The 18,598-nt window shown below is 35.4% G+C and overlaps 9 protein-coding genes across 9 annotated transcripts; 5 read left to right on the top strand and 4 right to left on the bottom strand.

The window, feature by feature from the left end:
* Positions 1-132: 132 nt before the first annotated feature.
* RO3G_02063 (uncharacterized protein) lies at positions 133-573 on the top strand (the record flags this gene model as incomplete). The annotated part of the gene is made up of 2 exons (XM_067656654.1): positions 133-249; positions 313-573. 2 exons carry the CDS (start codon positions 133-135, stop codon positions 571-573), a joined length of 378 nt encoding a protein of 125 aa, XP_067512755.1.
* Positions 574-2,634: 2,061 nt separating this feature from the next.
* On the top strand, positions 2,635-3,128 carry RO3G_02062 (GTP cyclohydrolase I; the record flags this gene model as incomplete). The annotated part of the gene is made up of 4 exons (XM_067656653.1): positions 2,635-2,767; positions 2,822-2,851; positions 2,895-3,017; positions 3,106-3,128. 4 exons carry the CDS (start codon positions 2,635-2,637, stop codon positions 3,126-3,128), a joined length of 309 nt encoding a protein of 102 aa, XP_067512754.1.
* A 383-nt stretch (positions 3,129-3,511) lies between these two features.
* Positions 3,512-5,211, bottom strand: RO3G_02061 (uncharacterized protein; the record flags this gene model as incomplete). Its single annotated transcript, XM_067656652.1, has 5 exons — positions 3,512-4,017; positions 4,064-4,742; positions 4,788-4,883; positions 4,930-5,033; positions 5,076-5,211. The coding sequence occupies 5 exons, from the start codon at positions 5,209-5,211 to the stop codon at positions 3,512-3,514; spliced, it is 1,521 nt and encodes a 506-aa protein (XP_067512753.1).
* A 1,438-nt stretch (positions 5,212-6,649) lies between these two features.
* RO3G_02060 (uncharacterized protein) lies at positions 6,650-8,395 on the top strand (the record flags this gene model as incomplete). Its single annotated transcript, XM_067656651.1, has 5 exons — positions 6,650-6,762; positions 6,813-7,179; positions 7,232-7,373; positions 7,423-8,072; positions 8,129-8,395. 5 exons carry the CDS (start codon positions 6,650-6,652, stop codon positions 8,393-8,395), a joined length of 1,539 nt encoding a protein of 512 aa, XP_067512752.1.
* Positions 8,396-9,318: 923 nt separating this feature from the next.
* Positions 9,319-9,662, bottom strand: RO3G_02059 (uncharacterized protein; the record flags this gene model as incomplete). The annotated part of the gene is made up of 2 exons (XM_067656650.1): positions 9,319-9,495; positions 9,636-9,662. The coding sequence occupies 2 exons, from the start codon at positions 9,660-9,662 to the stop codon at positions 9,319-9,321; spliced, it is 204 nt and encodes a 67-aa protein (XP_067512751.1).
* Positions 9,663-11,418: 1,756 nt separating this feature from the next.
* On the top strand, positions 11,419-12,230 carry RO3G_02058 (uncharacterized protein; the record flags this gene model as incomplete). The annotated part of the gene is made up of 2 exons (XM_067656649.1): positions 11,419-11,718; positions 11,775-12,230. 2 exons carry the CDS (start codon positions 11,419-11,421, stop codon positions 12,228-12,230), a joined length of 756 nt encoding a protein of 251 aa, XP_067512750.1.
* A 660-nt stretch (positions 12,231-12,890) lies between these two features.
* RO3G_02057 (uncharacterized protein) lies at positions 12,891-14,824 on the bottom strand (the record flags this gene model as incomplete). Its single annotated transcript, XM_067656648.1, has 5 exons — positions 12,891-12,989; positions 13,034-13,929; positions 13,979-14,144; positions 14,209-14,685; positions 14,744-14,824. 5 exons carry the CDS (start codon positions 14,822-14,824, stop codon positions 12,891-12,893), a joined length of 1,719 nt encoding a protein of 572 aa, XP_067512749.1.
* Positions 14,825-15,103: 279 nt separating this feature from the next.
* Positions 15,104-15,623, top strand: RO3G_02056 (uncharacterized protein; the record flags this gene model as incomplete). The annotated part of the gene is made up of 2 exons (XM_067656647.1): positions 15,104-15,270; positions 15,321-15,623. 2 exons carry the CDS (start codon positions 15,104-15,106, stop codon positions 15,583-15,585), a joined length of 432 nt encoding a protein of 143 aa, XP_067512748.1. The 3' UTR covers positions 15,586-15,623.
* A 951-nt stretch (positions 15,624-16,574) lies between these two features.
* RO3G_02055 (uncharacterized protein) lies at positions 16,575-18,075 on the bottom strand (the record flags this gene model as incomplete). Its single annotated transcript, XM_067656646.1, has 4 exons — positions 16,575-17,017; positions 17,064-17,418; positions 17,472-17,973; positions 18,017-18,075. The coding sequence occupies 4 exons, from the start codon at positions 18,073-18,075 to the stop codon at positions 16,575-16,577; spliced, it is 1,359 nt and encodes a 452-aa protein (XP_067512747.1).
* Between the last annotated feature and the right edge of the window lie 523 nt (positions 18,076-18,598).

The following is an 18,598-nucleotide window of genomic DNA, read 5'->3' as shown; positions in this document are numbered from 1 at the left end:
CTCAAATGAATTTTTATTGGATAGATATATTGACGTCATCAATTATTGCTTGTCGAGTGGTTGAATGTGTTGTTCTAATATGACACCTGGGGGGGTTTAAAGACTTTTTTTTTTCTCCATATTAATCCCAACATGGTTCAAGCTGCTGCATTTGCTGTTTCCAATTTTGCAGTAACCACTGCTTCTGCCAAATCTTCAAGTGAGGCTACATCCCGTGCTTTATCACTTTACAGACAATGGCAACGATCTGTAACTACATAAAAAAAACTTTCTCAAGAGTATTCACTAAATTATTTTTTTTATTGAAAAAAGGTGCCAGAAATGATGAAACTTCATGAAATCAATTTGCCTACTTCAGCTATTCGTGCCAAAATTCGTGAAGAATTTGAACGTCATCGCTATGTGGAAGATCTCCAAGTACGAGATATCTTGTACGCAAAGGGACAAATGGAATATCAAGAAGTGATGAATGTCTGGAAACAAAACAACCACATTATGAATTACTTTGCCAAGGAGGAAGCACCTCCTAAACCCACTACCTTTTTAGAAAAGTTTTATGATGGAAAAGCCTAGATTTTGTTATTTTTATTTTATTTGGTTATGATAAAGCAATGATATCCCAACCAGCCGTGATTCTATCCAATCCTTCCAACTGTAATAAACTTGATTTTAGCTCTTCTTTTGACACATGTTGCTTGAGTGATTGGTGATGACTTGTGATCGACAGACGTTTGAACCAAGGAAAGAGAGAAGCGTCTGATAATAAGGATTTGACGAATGTCCACTGGGATAGACCGTCGAGAACAAAATTAAGTTCGGTTAGATTGGGAAACATGTGTTTGAACTGAACCCAATTAACGTCATGACTGAGTGCGATAGTAAGCGATTTTAATTTTGGAAATTGGCAGTGCTGGATGAGCTGATCGGAAGGAAAGGTAGGAATGTCCAATGTCTGAAGAGTGTGTTGAGATTGAATTAGAAAGCATGGCTTGACATTGATGAAAGCATGCTTATGTTCACATGTTGAATCTTGTATTGATAATTGTGTTAGTTGAGTATTTAAGCACGAGAGAGTTGAATATAATTGTGTGTGCTGCTGAAATGGCAAAGATAATTGGATAATTTCTAAATTGATCGTTGATTTTCTGAGAATACTTAATACAAGTGTTGTTAACTGTTTACAGTCGTTGTTGAAAGAAATGAGTTTGTGATGATGAATATGCTGTTGCTGATTGATTGAATGTGTTAGATGGCTCAACTGCCTTTCTTTTGTTTGTATTAGTTTTATTGATTTATTCGTATTCCAATTGAACTTGAAAGATAATAAATTGTTGTAAAATAAGCATGTCCTAAGAAACATAAGTATGGGTATTGGTTTGTATAATGCATTTCTTTACTGTGCAAGTGGTGCCAAATCTAAAAGATTATCTTGTTTAATATAATAAATAATAATGAATTGTATTTCAGTAGGTAAATCGAGTATATACATTGTTAAAGAAGAGAAAAAGGGGAAAATAAAAGTAAACATGTGTTTAAATAGACCTCTCTTCCTTCTTGTCTCTCTCTCTCTCTCTCTCTCTTTCCTCCCTAAAAGATTAAAATGGATTGACATTTCTCTATTTCTGCATTGAATGACATTTAAAATCCGACGCTTTTTTATTTTGCTCATTGTTTTTAATTTGATGAATGTACTTCATTAATGTACTTTATTGATATATGAACGACTGAATATTATCCCTAATTCCTTTATTTGCATGCGCTTTCTTGTTTAGTAAGCTTTTTTTTTGTATATCTTTCTTTCTTCTCTAAAAATAGATATAGTGACACGCTGAAATGAGTTCATTCCTTGTATTTAAGGAATAAAGCTGATTTTATAAAAGAAATGATTACATTATTAGTCTGAGTTATTCATTTCTTTTTAATAAACTTATGACATCAACTATAAAGCTAATAGCTACCATATCATTGATGATCTTTGCCTTTATAAGAAACATCATTTGAATAACAAGAAAAGGTTTTAAAATGATGTCATTAGGTAAAGAAAGACACCTTTGCGTCTCCTTGGCAGCAATAGAAAACGTCTAATGACAAAAAGGAGTTCCATTTACTATTACAATAAAAACGGGCTTATTCTATCAGTGCTTGCTATGATTGGACAACATCATTTTGCATTTAACCAAAAAAAAAAAATAGTAGAAAAGAGAGACAGAGAAAGAAGGGATGCTTCCGCTCATCATTCTATGCTGTCATTGGTGAAGTGAATCCATAGTTACACATCAAGCGATCAAAAAATATGTAAAGATTGACCAATCAGCATGGATAAATCAAGATTTTACACAGTCACTCATCAAACCTGAGCATCTTGTTGCAAGTCAAAAAAAAAAAAAAAACTCTGTTTTTTATTCTTTACTCTCTTTCTTTATAAAAAGATAAATGTCTGCATTACCCAAAGAAGAAATTAAAAATATCACAGACAGAGCAAATTCATCTATAGAAACAGATGGCATGAGTTGGCCTAGTAAGTTTATTTAGTGAAAGGAGGAAAGGAATACAAGTTGACCAGAATAAAAAGGTTTGGGTGCTCGAGAAAGAAGAGATGAAACAGCCGAACAAAGATCGGAAAGAGAGACTAAAATGGCAGAAGCAGTAAAGACAATATTGACATGTATTGGTGAGGATCCCGAAAGAGAGGGATTATTAAAGACGCCTGAAAGATATGCAAAAGCATTGATGTTCTTTACCAAGGGCTATGAACAAGACATCCGAGGTAAGGTTGATTGATTGAATAAAGCAGATGGTTATTAATCAAGCTTGAGTATAGATGTTGTGAATGATGCTGTATTTGAAGAAGGTAAATAGCCAAATAAAAATAAATAGATACTTACAATAAATAGACCATGATGAAATGGTATTGGTAAAGGACGTTGATGTGTTTTCATTATGTGAACATCATATGGTACCTTTTATGGGAAAGATTAGTATTGCATATATTCCTAATCGTAGGGTCATTGGCTTAAGTAAATTGGCTCGTATAGCAGAAATGTTTGCTAGAAGGTATTATTATTTTTTACTTGTCATCTTTGTACACATTCTTATTTGTTATAGATTACAAGTACAAGAAAGAATGACAAAGCAGGTAGCTTCTGCATTAATGGAAATGTTACAACCTCAAGGAGTAGCAGTTGTCATGGAGTGTTCTCATCTCTGCATGTGTTCACGGTAAGATTCCCTTTATTTTCATTGTGGGAATTTTCATCACTAATTTCCCACACCTTTTCAATTTTTTATTTTATTAGAGGTGTTGAGGTAACACAGATAGAGGCATCCATTATTCATAATGGTTTATACTTACATTTTCAATAGAAACCTGGTAGTTCAACCATTACAAGTTGTATGTTGGGAGTATTTAGAAGTAATCCTAGAACAAGAGAAGAATTCCTTAGCTTAATTAGACGATAAATTATATTAAAAGTGTGTATGTGAATAAAAAAAGGGGGTGCTTATAAACTATTTATTGTGGAAGTATTTTTCTTCTTTGGGAATTGACAACGTTTGTAACATGTTGTATATCTTGCCCTGTTCTTTTTATCATTTTCTCTAATTCAATCATTTGATAATCCAATCTATCTTTGGAAAGCACCAACCAATCATCTTGTTCACTATCTTCATTGGATACAATCGTGTGCCAAATAGAGTTGTCATGGTTATGAAATTGATTTAATCTTTTATCAACACGGGCCATCTTTGTTGCCATGTAAATATTAATGACAACCATGATAGACATACAGATAACAATCAACTGGGTTGAATTGAGCAAGCCTGCTTTTTTAACAGTCGATTGTCTTTGTAGTATATGGGACTGCTTTAATGGTTTTTTAACCGCAGTTAATTTATGTCTTCTTTTTTTGGATTCATTGTGATTTGGTTGCTGCTGCTGATGCAAATATTTGTTGATGGCTAAATCTAAATTCTTGTAATAGTTTTGCTGTCCATCAATGGATGCCTTTTCAATTGTAGCTAAAATGATTTTATGAATATATGTCATAAAAATAAATGTACTTACATTTCAGCCAAGATGATTTAGTAAACTCCACGAGTACAGTGACCAGCACACGTACTTGCCTTTGTCCAACATATGAAATACATGTTCGTGTTTTGACTTGAAATGAGCCACCAGATGGTACATTGGGTGTTTGGGTCACAGTTAATTGTGAGATATAATCATTGAGGTCCAAATGCATCATGTCTTCCTTTAAATAGCATTTCGTCGATTTTGGTCCAATCGATCCACCCAAGTATTTAATATAAGAAGATTCACGTGTGTACTCGATTCCTTCACACTCTTCTACCTTTGTCCATTGACCAATAGAGACTTCAGTACTCTTCTCTACCTCAGATAGGAATTGATGCATAAAGTTACTATTGTATAATAAATGATACAAGGTCTCAATGGTCGTATCATAAGTTTTATCCATCACCACAGTAGGGAAATGTTGATCGTTCTTACTACATTCACACTCAGTTTCGGTTGGTTTCATCTCATCACTTGATTGAGCCACGGTTGGTAAAGGGGTTGGTTGTTGATTGTCTGATGAATTGGATAAGACTGAATCATTGTCTTCTGTAGATGATAAAGAAACTACTTCTGTAATCGTTTTGTGATTCGCTGAACGAGAAGTTTTCCATAGTTCTATCATTCGATCATAAGCATGATCTCGTGATAAGAACGAAGCAAAAAAGTGCTATTTAATTCAGCAATAGGATGGTAAATAAGAAAAGTGGCTTACCTTGGAAGTAGCGGTGGATATAAGGATAGCATTGGGTATAAAAATAGCGGTTGACCTCTTTTCAATCTCCTCAATGTCAGCAAATGCAATGACCAACTAAATAAACATAAGCATTTCTTGTATTCAAACAGTTTATGCTTACATTTGTTATCCAACCAAATATATTTGCATTAAAGCAAATGTGATTCTGTGAGATATAAACACGTCCCTGAAGCAATATTTCCTTTTGAAGTGCACAGCCATAGTCTATTGCATTATAAGTAAATATAATTTATTATCTATTCCTACCTTCAATTAATCTTTCTTGGTCTGGTATGCTTCTAAACAATACATGAAAATCTTGATTTCTTTTATCGTTTGCATATTTTTCTTCATCCAATTTTTTAGTCTTTGATTTTAAATTTGGAAAAGATCTTTGTGTCATAAGTATTGGTTTATCTTCAAATGAATCTGTTGAATCTGTTGAAAAGCTTGAACGTCTTAATGTAGGTAGCGAACGATTCATATCGCTGTCAATCATATTAAATAAAAAGAAAAAAGAAAGGAAATGTAAAGGAAGGAAAGAAAGAGTACTTTTTGACTCCTGAAATTAAATAACAAAATAAATAAAAAGAGGAGAAGCAAGGGAATTTGCATCAAATAACCAAAAATAGATTTTGTCTTGATTTTAAATGACCGCTTTTTTCTTTCACTCTCTCATTTCTTTATGGCAGCTAATTACTGGGCCTCTACACAACAGTAAATAGGTTCAAACATACAATAAAAGACTAACACTAACAAAAAAGGAATTGCTGGATACAAGATCGTTGGACTTTAGCAACAAGTAGACAAGAAGATTTAAACTATCTTTCAGATACTGATTATGTAAAGCTTCGAATCTGGTTTTGTCACTGTAAGCACATACAGATAATTATGAATGGTTATTTGTTGATCCAACTGTATTTTTTTTTTTTTTTTTTTTTTTTGCTAGTAATTCAAAAATTAGCAAAGAGATTACAATTAAGACAACAAGTCATTGCTACAGCCATTGTTTATTTCAAGCGATTTTATATAAAGTACTGTTTTTTTTTTTATTTGAATCCATTGACTAATGTCTTGATTATAGCAATAGCATCCGGTCAACAGATCCTTTACTTGTCCTGGTTACTTGTGTTTATTTAGCAACCAAAATTGAAGAATGCCCTGTACATATCAAAATGGTAACTCAAGAAGCAAGACATGCATTTCATGGTAACTTTTTCATTTTTTTTTCCACTGATTGTCCCTGATTCCCCTTTTGACTCTGTATGACACTTTATAGTTGAATTCAATGGATTCCCATATGACAGTTCCAAAGTAGCCGAATTTGAATTTTATTTATTAGAAGAATTAGAATTTTATTTAATTGTCTGGCATCCTTACAGATCACTCACTCAAATTGGCCATGAGATAGGCATGCGTGAATCAGGCATACAATACGCATGGTTTATCATCAATGATTCTTATCGCACGGATGTTTGCTTATTATACCCACCTCATCTTATTGCATTATCCGCTATTTATTTAACTGTCGTCCTGAATCAAGAGTCCATCTTTGCTGGAGATCATCAGCGAGATATGAAGCAGTGGTTTGCAGACTTAAACGTGGATATTCATGCCATTATAGAAATTAGTCAAGAAATCTTGTCGATTTATGATGTCTGGTCAGGCTGGAAAGAAGAAAAAGCTCTTTTGCTTTATAAAGACTTTAGAAATAAACCGACCCTTTAAGCCAATCATTGTCGTACGATCTATGATAAGCTGATCTTTAAAAAAGCAGTAATAACTCAAAAGCTTTTTTTTTTAATTTTTTTTTTTTTTTTTTTTCATTTTTCCATCTTCTTATGGTGTCATCCTTTTCATTTAATAACAACCCAGACTATCCTTGGATTGTTCAAAAGTTTGGTGGAACAAGTGTTGGTAAATTTTTGGATAATATTGCCAATGAAGTGATCAAGTAAACTATTCTTTTGCTCTTATGAATCACAACTCACATGCTTGCTATAGAGAATATGTCAAACAGAATAGATTGGTCGTAGTATGTTCTGCCAGAAGTGGAAAAGACAAACAGACCGGTACAACCAATCGATTGATTCGTGCTGCCAATGATGCCTTGAAACCAGGATCCAAGGAATATTTAGAAATTATTCAAGCCTTATTGGATGATCATCTTGCTGCAGCTCAAGACATGATTCGTAATGACACCATCCGTCATGAATTGGAACAGGACATCAAATTAGATTGTGATAAACTCAAGTCATTCTTAGAAGCAGCTCAGATTATTAATGAAATCTCTCCTCGATCCAAAGATATCATCATTGGTGCTGGTGAAAAGTTGGCTTGTAGAATTGTAGCAGCCGTATTAAAAGACAGGGTAAGTTTAGGTCATCCTTGTTTTAGCATAGCAACTTACACTGCTTAACTAGGATGTTGACGCTCAATTTGTTTCCTTGGAAAACATTATTGATAGAGAATTTGATAAATTAGATCAAGATTTTTATGATTATTTAGCAAAGAAAATGGCTGAAGCTGTCTTGCAATGTGGTAACAAGGTTCCTGTTGTTACTGGTAAGACAAGGATGATGATAGCAAACAAGAAACTGATGAGCATGAATAGGCTTCTTTGGTATTGTTCCTGGAAGTTTATTGACTTCTGTAGGTCGAGGTTATACCGATTTATGTGCTGCTTTGACTGCAGTCGGTTTACAAGCTGAAGAACTTCAAATCTGGAAAGAGGTCGATGGTATCTTTACAGCCGACCCTCGCAAGGTCAAATCAGCCCGTCTTTTACCCATCATCACTCCTGAAGAAGCATCTGAATTGACTTATTATGGTTCCGAAGTCATTCATCCCTTTACCATGGAACAAGTCATTCGTGCACAGATCCCTATTCGTATCAAGAATGTTGAAAATCCCAAGGGACAGGGCACCATCATCTTCCCTACCGATATTGTCTCCAAGGATGGCACAGCGACTCCTCCTCACTCTCCTCAAGTTTTGGCAGAGAATGGATACTTTTTGGATTTATCACGTAAATATCCTACAGCTGTCACCATCAAAGACCATGTTATTGTCTTGAACGTGCACTCGAATCGAAAGAGTGTCAGTCATGGGTTCTTTGCAAAGATCTTTTCTACCTTGGATCGATATGGTGTGATTGTGGATCTTATTTCTACTTCTGAAGTGCATGTCTCTATGGCATTGGGTGAAGATAATTTAGACAAGGATTTAGATCGTGTTATCAAAGACTTGAGAGAAGTTGGTCGAGTAAGTTCCCCTCTTTCTTTTTTTTTTTTTTTTTTTTTTTGCTGACTTCGTACTAGGTGGATGTGATCAAAGACTTGGCTATTCTTTCGCTTGTTGGTAAACAAATGAAAAACTTGGTTGGTATTGCTGGTATGATGTTTAGCACCTTGGCCTCAGCTGGTGTAAACATTGAAATGATCTCTCAAGGTTCATCCGAAATTAATATATCTTGTGTCATTGATGAAAAGAGTGCAGTGACAGCCATGAACGTCATTCATGACCAATTACTAAGTAAAAGTAGTAAATTAGTTTTACCTTCTCTTAAATTAGCATTAGATTCATAATAAAAAGTACATGTACTATGTTACATATTTAGATTATCAATCGTCGTACATAGATACTCGTATTACCACCATTTTTGTAAAGGATAAGTCTCTTGGTGTTGTAAATCTATTGATAGATGTTTTTTTTTTGTGTGTGTTTTACCGGCAAACAAGTAGATTGATTCCGTAAAGTCATTTCTATCTTCACTTAAAAAACCTTTGTATTTTTCTTTTAACTCTAATAACAATGTCAAACAGGAAAATAAATGATTTTGAGGTTAATAACATTAGCTAAATTCATCATGAACAAGCCTCCTATTATGAAAAGGTGGTTAATTATGGAGAGCCAGACTCCAAAAGAAAAATTAAAATCCACGTCGATTCAGCTACTCCTGAAACCCCCCCCCTTCTAGGTTATCTTATTCTCCTCCTCCTCCTCCCCCTTTTTTTTTTTTTTTTTTTTTTTTTATAAAATATAATACTGTCGAAAAGAAGACTATATTAAAGAAATTTCTACAAGACATCGAAAATAACGAAAGGACAGGGAACAGAAGGATTAACAAAAAAAAAAGGCACTTTATATCTTGGACATCTTCTTTTATTTGGAAAGCCTAAATGCTGCCTTGCTTATGATTGGGAACTCACAAGCTAATTGAACAATCGAATACGTCCACCTAATAGCAACTATAGCAGATCTGTCGTAAATTCAACATGCCATCTGTCTATGCCCTCTATCGCGCATTTGGCCCATTGACAAAGCCCAATGTTTGTCAACCGTTCACGCTGTTTACTTTGGCTGACCACAACCGAGATTGATATCCTACAGCTAGTGTATTTCAATCCGTTGGTGTTTTCGTGTTAAACTATTGGAGGAAAGCGCCAGACTTCCAAAGACCTGCGTACAAGGATCTGCCGAACTGATAATTGACAAATGCAAAGCAATTTTACAAGATGTTCTCTTCATGTTTGGTGCAGTATTTGATAACCTCGTTCTGAATAATGGCGGCTTGAGTAGGAATACAAGGACTTTCCAAACAATTCATACCGTCATTAGCTGCTGCTAACTCGTCAATCATGCAGGTAACTAATGTCTTTGACTTTTCAGTCTGCTTTTTTCCACTCTTTCCCATGTCTTTAATATACTTTTTCTTCTTCTTTTGTAGCCATGTATTTCTTGTGATTGCTCTAAAAAAGACGCGTTTAGTAAAATAAAATCATGCAAATTTCTCTCGCTTTGTTCGTTTGTTTTATTCTAAATGACAAGATTTATTTCCTTTGAGAGCGTCATTTTTTTTTTCTACAATTATCTCTTAAACATTTCCTCAATACTTTAATAGAACACTTTTCTCAAGAACTTTATTAAGAGCTTCCTAAGCAATAATTTTTGGAACACTGAGAACACTAAAAACTACAGAAGCGAGTAGTTCCCAGTCGCAAGCCAAAAAAAAAAAGAAACATTTTTCAAAGAAAAGTCTAGACCAGCCCAGATTTTGGCTTCAAGTTGATATGAAATGAAATACTCATCAATAAAAACCCCAATTGCTTGCACAATCCACTTTTAATACATTTAAAAATGCTCTTCAATCTTTTCAATTCTGTTTTTTTTCAACAGACTAAAGGATAAGTTTGCTTTAATTTATTCTACACCGTTGTTTGACACGACTGTAAAAGCTATTTTGTGAACTCATTTGCAAGAGTTGAGCATGTCCTCTAACACTACAGAATTAGTGTTTTCATCAAACCAGTTCAAAAAAAAAATTATGGCAGTCATTTAAAATAGATAGTCTACTCACGTGCCGATCACTTTTGGTTGCTCTCTTTCTCTAGCCTTGGAGGGCTCTTGTTATCTTAGCCCGTCCAATCTTGTGTTTGATTGTTTATTCTTAAGAGCTATGGCGCAAAATGATTATCCTTTTCTTTAACAAGAAAAAAAAAAAAAAGAAATAGTCTTTCCCAATGCCTTTATAATCCTTTTTTTTTTTTTTTTTTTTTTTTTGTCGTTCTCTCGGATGGCTTCATGTCTGTGTCTATGTTGTAGTTTATGACATTCACTATTGGGTATGTTTCACTGTCAATTTTCATTTAAAATTCATCAACTTCATTATTGTCTTTATCAAACTGCTTTCTCGAACTATCTTTTTATATAAATTTACTCAAGACTAGTAGTTGACATCTTGGATTAAAAAAGAATGTCTTTATTTTTATTTTATTTTTTTTCCAGTGAAATGTAAAAAAAGTGGAAAATGAAAAGGAAAAAACTGGATTTGTAAGACCAAAGGGGATTAAACAGCGATTGCTTTTTGTCATACTCTGAGCTCTTTGCAATCACATTTAAGGTTGTCATAGACCTCATTAATAATAGAAACACGCGTTGGTTTATAAAAGAAGGAGGCCTAGATCAAAAAATCAAAAGAACACAAACTTTGGAAAATTAAAAAAGCTTTCGATCTGACTCTCAAAGAGGTGGCACAAACCACTGAAGGAGAAACACATTCATTTTGGACGTCTACTGGTTTTTTTTTTAAGCAACAGCAGATTTCAAGAAAGGTCCAGCTGGCACATGCCCATTTATAGAATGTGATTTGGATACATTTGTAATGTCAGGTTATGATTTTGAAATATGATTTTATTCAATGCTTGTAAATATTAAAAAGGTCAAGTGGTTGTAGTCACTAATAGAGAGATCAAGTAGATTGACTTTATAGAAAGAATAAAACCTTCTTTCTTTTATTGTTGTAATCCGTGTGTTACTTTATAATTTTTTGTCCTACGATTTGATTTATTTTTTAATTGGAAATAGGAAAAAAAAAAAGGATTTCTTTTTTTTTTTTTTTTTAATTATTAAACGAGAGAGAAATATAAAAAAGAAGGAGAGATAATGAAATGTTTAATAATTTCATTCATTACTTTATTATTCACTTTTAATATAAATGCAGAAAGTAAAATAATAATAATAATTATGTTCAATTGATTTACATAAAAAAGATTGTGCAAAGACTTGTTCACCCAGTTGTTCAAGTGGAACAGTTTGTATTGTAGGAACTATGACCAGTCAAGGTATCTGTCCAGAACCAAAATGTATGCCACCCCATGCAATAGGATTGTCAGACACAAGTAACTCAAATTCAGATAATTCATCCAATGCTGGTCTCATTGGTGGTCTTGTTGGTGGTCTTGTCGGTGGAGGAGCATTGGTGGCTAGTGTTGGATTTCTTTTGATTCGACATAAACGAAAAAAGAACAAGATTCCACTTGCATTAAGAAAGAATATTGCCAATAATCACAGCAAGAGAAATATACCTTCACTTCGACAACAAGAAGAAATGATTGAATCTAATCGAAATGTAAAAATCACTTTTTCTCTCTCTCTTTCTTTTACTCATTCTATTCGTCTTTTTAGTCAAAAGTCGTGTCAGGAGTGATACCCGTTGCTTTCATACCGCCTTCTTCACGTGCTCAAAGCTCAATACTGGACATCGACCGACATACGAGCGTTTCAACCTTTGCTTCTACTCAAAACGGTAACTTTGGAAATAACCCATTTCAAGACAATCATCATCCTCACAGTTATTTAGGTGGTGCCAGTAGACGAACATCAGCAGAGTCACACATTGAACAAGCACATGCCATCGTACAGGCCACTCAAGCTATCAGAGCAAAGCCTCAGATCATGCGAGTCAATACAGTCAAGGTAGAAGATAGTCTCAGTCGAAGCTCATCTTTTAAAAAGACATTGAAGCCAGAAGAAGATGATCCATTCGACGATAAAAATAAAGCTTCAGCAAGTAAACCAACAGACAGCGTTCTATCATCCGCAGCTGACGGTGAAATCACTATCTTCTGGAATGGTTCATAATTCCCCTTTCTTTCTCTCTCTCTCGCACTCTCTCACACATCTCTACTTTCCTTTCACCTCTTTCTCAAGAATTCATTCCTTTACAAACACACACACACACATGCCTACTTTTATTATCATGAATTATATTATTTAAATCCGAGGAATCTTTTCTTTCAAACAATAGCATTTAGAAAACTTTTTTTATAAAAAAAAAAAGTAGTAATAAAAAAAATCTATTCTATTTTTTTTTTTCTTTTTTTTTACCGCTCTTTGTTCTGTATGACTTGTAAAAAAAAAAAATGAATGTTTGATTTCCAAATTTGGAATGATCTTTTTTAAAGACGAGAACATGATACACTTGTGTATTCCCAGCCATTTTTGGCAAGTAAAAAGAAAGTTTACAAGTTTAAAAGTTTTTCAACTAGGGCCACTTTCTTTAATTTGCTGTACATGAAAAATTTGATCCCCCTTTCAGATCCCTTTTGACAAACATTATTTGCATTCGACAGTCGATTGGAAAAAGTGGGTTGGATTTCACAGAAAGTCTAAAAAAGACATTATCCAAGACCTTTATTCATCTTGTATAATAAAATACCACTGTGATCATCAACATGTATTTAAATAGCCAATTCATTTTTTATTAGCAGCGATTTTATAAATATTGAATCAATTTCCCTTTCAATTAGCCCTCAGACAAGATTCATTCCCGTTGTTTCTCTTCCAATAATACGTAACGCATAATTCTGAACACGAACAGCATTTGTCAACTAGAGAAGCCTATTAGAATCATCTATAAAAGAATCGCATCATCCTCTTCTTACCAAATGACATCCCCAAACATAAAGATTTCTCAACGATTTACATTGCGTCACTAGCTTTTGAAGCACAAAATCATCCATGGCTCGAACAAATCCACAGTCAAGATCGATCAATTCACGGCAGCCTACTTCTTCTTGTACTAGATTTTCAAGTCCTTGAGGTGTCAATCGCTCTAAGCTGTGAATATTCAAATAGGTCAATGTCTTGCCCGAGTGACGAACGATGGCCTTCAAGGATTCATCATCCAACAAGATACAGCGAGAGAGATCCAGGTGGCTTAAACCCGATGACTCCCAACGATCAAAGAATTCAACCACAGTCTCGGCCGTGAGCTGTTCGCATTGTTCCAAGTTTAACTTTTTAAGACCCTTACAGTACTTCATGATACCTTCCAACAAGACGTCGTCCGTGAGATCATAAAATCCTCGAAGACTGAGTTCAGTCAAGCCGGGTCCGATCTCTTTCAGCATCCCAATCAAATCACTCCCTTTGACTGATTGATGCTCGGTTGAAGGCCAGGCTAGTTCGAGCTTTTGTAATTTCTTGAGTTTGGCAACATGTGCCAACCAGTCCGTGTCCAACGGACCCAATTGACCCAGGTTGAGTGATTGAAGGTTAGGACAATGCTTGGTCAAGGCTTCCATGCATTCAAGGTTAAATCGATTCGAGTGGCGAAGTCCAAAGCCTTCAAGACGGGTGTTCATCTTTTCAAAGAAACCGATCCAGGTCTCCTTTGTGATCAGAAAGGCGCCCGAGAGAAACAAGGATTTTAGGTTGTGTAAACGTTCTTGATAAAGATCAAGCACTTTATCCTGAATCTGTCCACAGTAGATGAGCTCTAATCTTTCCATCCTTGGACAAAAGTGAGCTATGTTCATCAATGCGGTCTCATCCATGTCTTTAAATGTATCATTAGTAATATATCACAAAGAATGATAGCTATTTACTTGTGCAGTCAAATAAAGAAAGGGTCTTTCTGTAAGGTTCCATGAATAACCTTGATGTTTGATTATTGAGCTTTCGATTACGGGAAATGATCTTTGATAATTTTTCAAAGCTATCATCACTAATAACACCAAAGGCTTCCACTTCATCAATGTATTCAGCAACAATCTATCACAACTTCATATTCAGTACAAAAAAAAAAGAGAGGTGGGAAGGCTTGTATTCAACTTACAGAAATACAAATGTCTTGGAGAGAAGGTACTTTGTCATGCGTCGACAACTGCTCCTTCTTTGTCACATTCAACTTTTTTTTTCTTGGTGCAACAGGCTTCTCGGATACCTTTCCACTCTTACAATCACCACAAATATTTTCTTCGTCCTCTTCTATCGTACGAGCAAATCGACTTTTACAAACGATACAAAACAAGATACGAGCACGACCCTTGACCGCCTTTCTTGAACTAGAAGCAATTCCGTAATCATCGTCACTATCATCATCAGCTTCCTTCTTTCGTTTTTTGGATACTCTACCACTGCGAGTGGCATAAGCAACCGTTTGTTCCGTACTTGACTGCGCAGCAACAACCACTTCTACAGTAGACTCAGTTTCAGATGTATTGGTGGTAGCAGGAGTTTCGGATCCACTTGTAGTAGTTGATTCTTCACGACGTGCTCTTCTACTACGATTTGGTACTTGAATGCCTTGTTCCTATCATGAGGGAAATACTAAGTGCACACATACTAAAGCCTTGTTACATAACACAAACCCTCAAGAAACTAGTCAAAGCAGACGTAGGACCTCTAACTCTGTTGGAAGATCCTTCCCCATTATTATTATTGCGACTCATAGCAAGTACCTCAAAAAGAAAGAAAGAAAGAAAGAAAAAAATAAAAATAAAAAAAAAATAAAAAAAAAGGTCAAATAAGGATACCAACTTGTTATGAATGGGTCAATTTCATTTGACCCAGAAAAAAAAAAGAATGTCCGCACATCCGGACTATGGATGTTGCGCTCGATAAAGAAGTGAAGATGGCTGAACAAAGGAGATCCCCTTCTCTTTTCATCAATCGTTCATGTATGTCCACCACTAACCATCCATCCATCCATCACCTAACGATTTATGTAGATGTCCGACCACGAAGAAGTTATTGATAGCCAAGAAGTCGAAGTTGCTGTTGAAGCCACTTCTGGCCAAATGTCCGTTGAAGATGCTCTTCAAGAAGTTCTTCGTCGTGCTCTCGTTCACGATGGTCTTGCTCGTGGTTTGAAGGAAGCCGTCAAGGCTTTGGACAGGTAAATGAAACAAAGCGTTTATGAGATACACAAACTCATGGAATGAACAGACGTCAAGCTCACTTGGCCGTTCTCGTTGAATCTTGTACCGAATCCGAATACTTGAAGTTGGTTGAAGCTCTTTGTGCTGAACACAACATCAACTTGATCAAGGTCTCTGATGCCAAGAAGCTCGGTGAATGGGCTGGTCTCTGTAAGATTGACCGTGAAGGTAACGCTCGTAAGGTCGTCGGTTGTTCTTGTGTTGCCGTCACCGATTTCGGAGAAGAATCCGAAGCTATGAACGTCCTTTTGGATTACTTCAAGTCTCGTTAAATTCTTAGAGAAATAAAAAACGAATTGTGTGTAAAAGTAAATGAATATTGATTTATTTATTAAAAAAACACTGTATGTAATTTGAAATGGAATTAATTTGAATGCACATGCGATACTTGATCTAAAAGCTTTGAGCTGTCAAGAAGCCAGTTTAATAGGATGCAACCATTTGGGTTGATGGATAATAACATTGAATTTTGAATAATAGCAGAAGCAACATAAATCTATATCCATCATTAACACTCACCTACACTTTAAGGCAAAGTTTACCTGTTGTTCTTTAGTAACAAGAGGGCTTCCGATAATAGTTCTTATTGAACGAGATCCAAATCTTCCTTGTCCAATCACTAGGCAATTATCCACAATACCGTCAAAGATGAATTGGTTTCTTGGATAGCCCATACGGAGACATCGTTGAACGACATAGTTGCCAAATGAATCTAGCAAGAGGAGCGGAACACAAGGTGAAAGGTGGCTGCAGATCAATTCAACCTATACACAAACATCAGTCTTTTGGTTGGATGACAGCTTGTCTTTCTTAAACCTGTTCTTCTGTATGCGCTAAATCTATAATCTTTTGTGCGGCCCAAGTTCCGTTTTTATGTATTCCGATGGAAGCTAAATAAGGTGCAATAATCTGCAGCAAAAGCAATTTTGTGTCTTCACTGCAATACTCAAAAATTTTTTGTACAACCGTATTCCCAATGTAATCTAATCTACTTGTCAAGCTCATTCATTCCACACATGTTCTTACTCTTACCGCTGCAGAGTTCTACTATTTCCTCCATGCATTCTTGAGCAATGGATTCAATCTCGGTAAGCAAAAGGCCGTTATCTAGGCCCTTTTTAATTTCTCTTAATCGTAAAGGTCTCACTTTACGGTCCGTATTAAATTCAGGTACGGGTGGCATGGAAGCATAATATTGTACAGGCACACGTTCTACTTTACATTTAGTCTTTTTTTTTTTTTTTTTTTTTTTTTTTTTTTTTCAATCGTCACGTTTACTACCTTTGGTAGATTGAATAGTGTGACCCAATTGCTGCATAATCAGTTCACGTTCCAACGCTAAAAATTTGTAATGACTCTCTTCGGATCCATCATTCATCAACTGTACTTGAATCTCCTTATTGACAGCAGAAAGAATAGCAGACAATTTAGCCGCATTTTCCTGATGTTTTGATTTACCCAAGGGAGTCACATCCTCATTTTGGGGTTCCCTTGCAAATCCAACTCGGACCGTGCCCCCTCCAGGACCCAAGATTTCCTTGTTTTGAAGCATCTTGCGAGCGCGAACGGCATCCTCTTGCCGATGAAAATTGATAAATGCACAATTCTTGTGTGAGAGGATTCGAATGGTTTCTACCGGACCAAAGGATTCAAAAATAGGCTGCAAGACATGTGAACTTGTATTGGTTGGGATATTACCGACCCCTTTTGGTAGGTTAGTTCAATCGCAACATCCTACTCTCTTACTTACATAGAGCTCGAGTTGGACCTTGTACGTTCGGCGAGGCTTCATTCGTCAGGGCAACAGCCAAGTTCACATCCGCCTTTCCAAACCCTACCTTCACTACCGATCCACCTACTTTGGATCCCAATCGAGTCTCCAAGTCCTTTTTGGCTGCCAAGGCTGACTTGACAGACTCAAAATTAATAAAGGCGCAATCCTTATCTGAAAGGATTCTTGCACTCTCAATATGTCCATAAGAAGAAAACATTTGAAACAAATCCGATACTTTAATGGATGGACTGATATTGCCAAGCCAAAGTGCTCGAGATGGTGTTTGCTGCGTTGAACTATCATGATCGTCATCCTCATCTTTCTTCTTTTCCTGTACCAAACATTTTACTTTTTTTCTGTTTGCTATACATCATACACACTTACCAATTCATTTTCTTTTATCTTTTGAGAATATAAAGAAGAAGAATCTGTTTTAATCGATCCTTCTTTATTTGTATTTTCAAAAGGTTGTAGATAATCAAAATCAAAAGGAGAAAACTGTGGTTGCGATAGCTCTGCCATGCCTAAACTGGAGGCTCTTGGTCTCACCACCTGTTCAAAAGGCTTGAAAGGATCAGAGACGGTATAAGACCTGTTACGTGTGACTGATTCAAAATAGTGTCGGGTCAGTGTGGACGATAGACTGCTGTTGTCGTCAGTCAAGCCAAGCGAGGCAAGTGTACTCGTTAATGAATTGGGATGGTCGTCCACCTCTAATGAACTATTATAAACCTCAAATGGACTTGACGTGGGCATCGTGCCAGCTCGAGGACGACGTCGATGAAACGTGTTTTCTGTTAAAGGAGTGTAGCGTAAATATGTGTTGGTCGTATTAGGATTTTTAGAAAAGGCATATTCCGGCACTTGAAGTTCAGTCTCTGTAACACTTTTAAAATGTTAAAATACGTATTTGGATATATAAAATGTACCTTTTTAGTTCGTCATCGTTGATGTCTTTAGAGGTATTCACTGGCCATACAAATTCCATATTTTTATTAAAAAAGAAAAAAGAAAAAGAAAAAGAAAAAATAGCATTTTTATTTACTTTTCATGTATTTATTATCGCATTATTTTTAGGGGCGTTAAAGCATTATTTGCTATTTTTTTTATGGCGCTCGGCCAATGTTAATTAGACAATTACTTTATTTAGTAAATTAGTACCAAGCTTTTTTCTACTTTTTTTTTTTCTTACTTTTCACATACAACCCCACTTGTATAAAAGTAATGTACATTTTCTTTATTCTATAACAAAGATTGAACCCTGTAACTTTTTTTTTGCTTACATAAAAAGGAGAAAGGGGGAGGGTAAAAGCAGAGGGCGGTTTTTTCTTTTTCCGACAAAAAGATTGAAATTGTAAATGACATAATTACCAGGTTTTGGTGATGATTCACACAGTTGCCAGAATGGAAGCGGCGAAGGCTTTTTCATGCCACGCTTAATTTTCAGATTAATACACAATAAAAAAAAGTTTCAAATCGTATTTCTTTAGATCTTTGGATCGTTTTGGCTA

The sequence above is a fragment of the Rhizopus delemar genome, genomic scaffold (assembly GCF_000149305.1).
Source record: "Rhizopus delemar RA 99-880 supercont3.1 genomic scaffold, whole genome shotgun sequence".
Taxonomy (NCBI): domain Eukaryota; kingdom Fungi; phylum Mucoromycota; class Mucoromycetes; order Mucorales; family Rhizopodaceae; genus Rhizopus; species Rhizopus delemar.
Note: the sequence above shows the minus strand (reverse complement) of the source record. Positions and strands in the feature narration are given on the sequence as shown.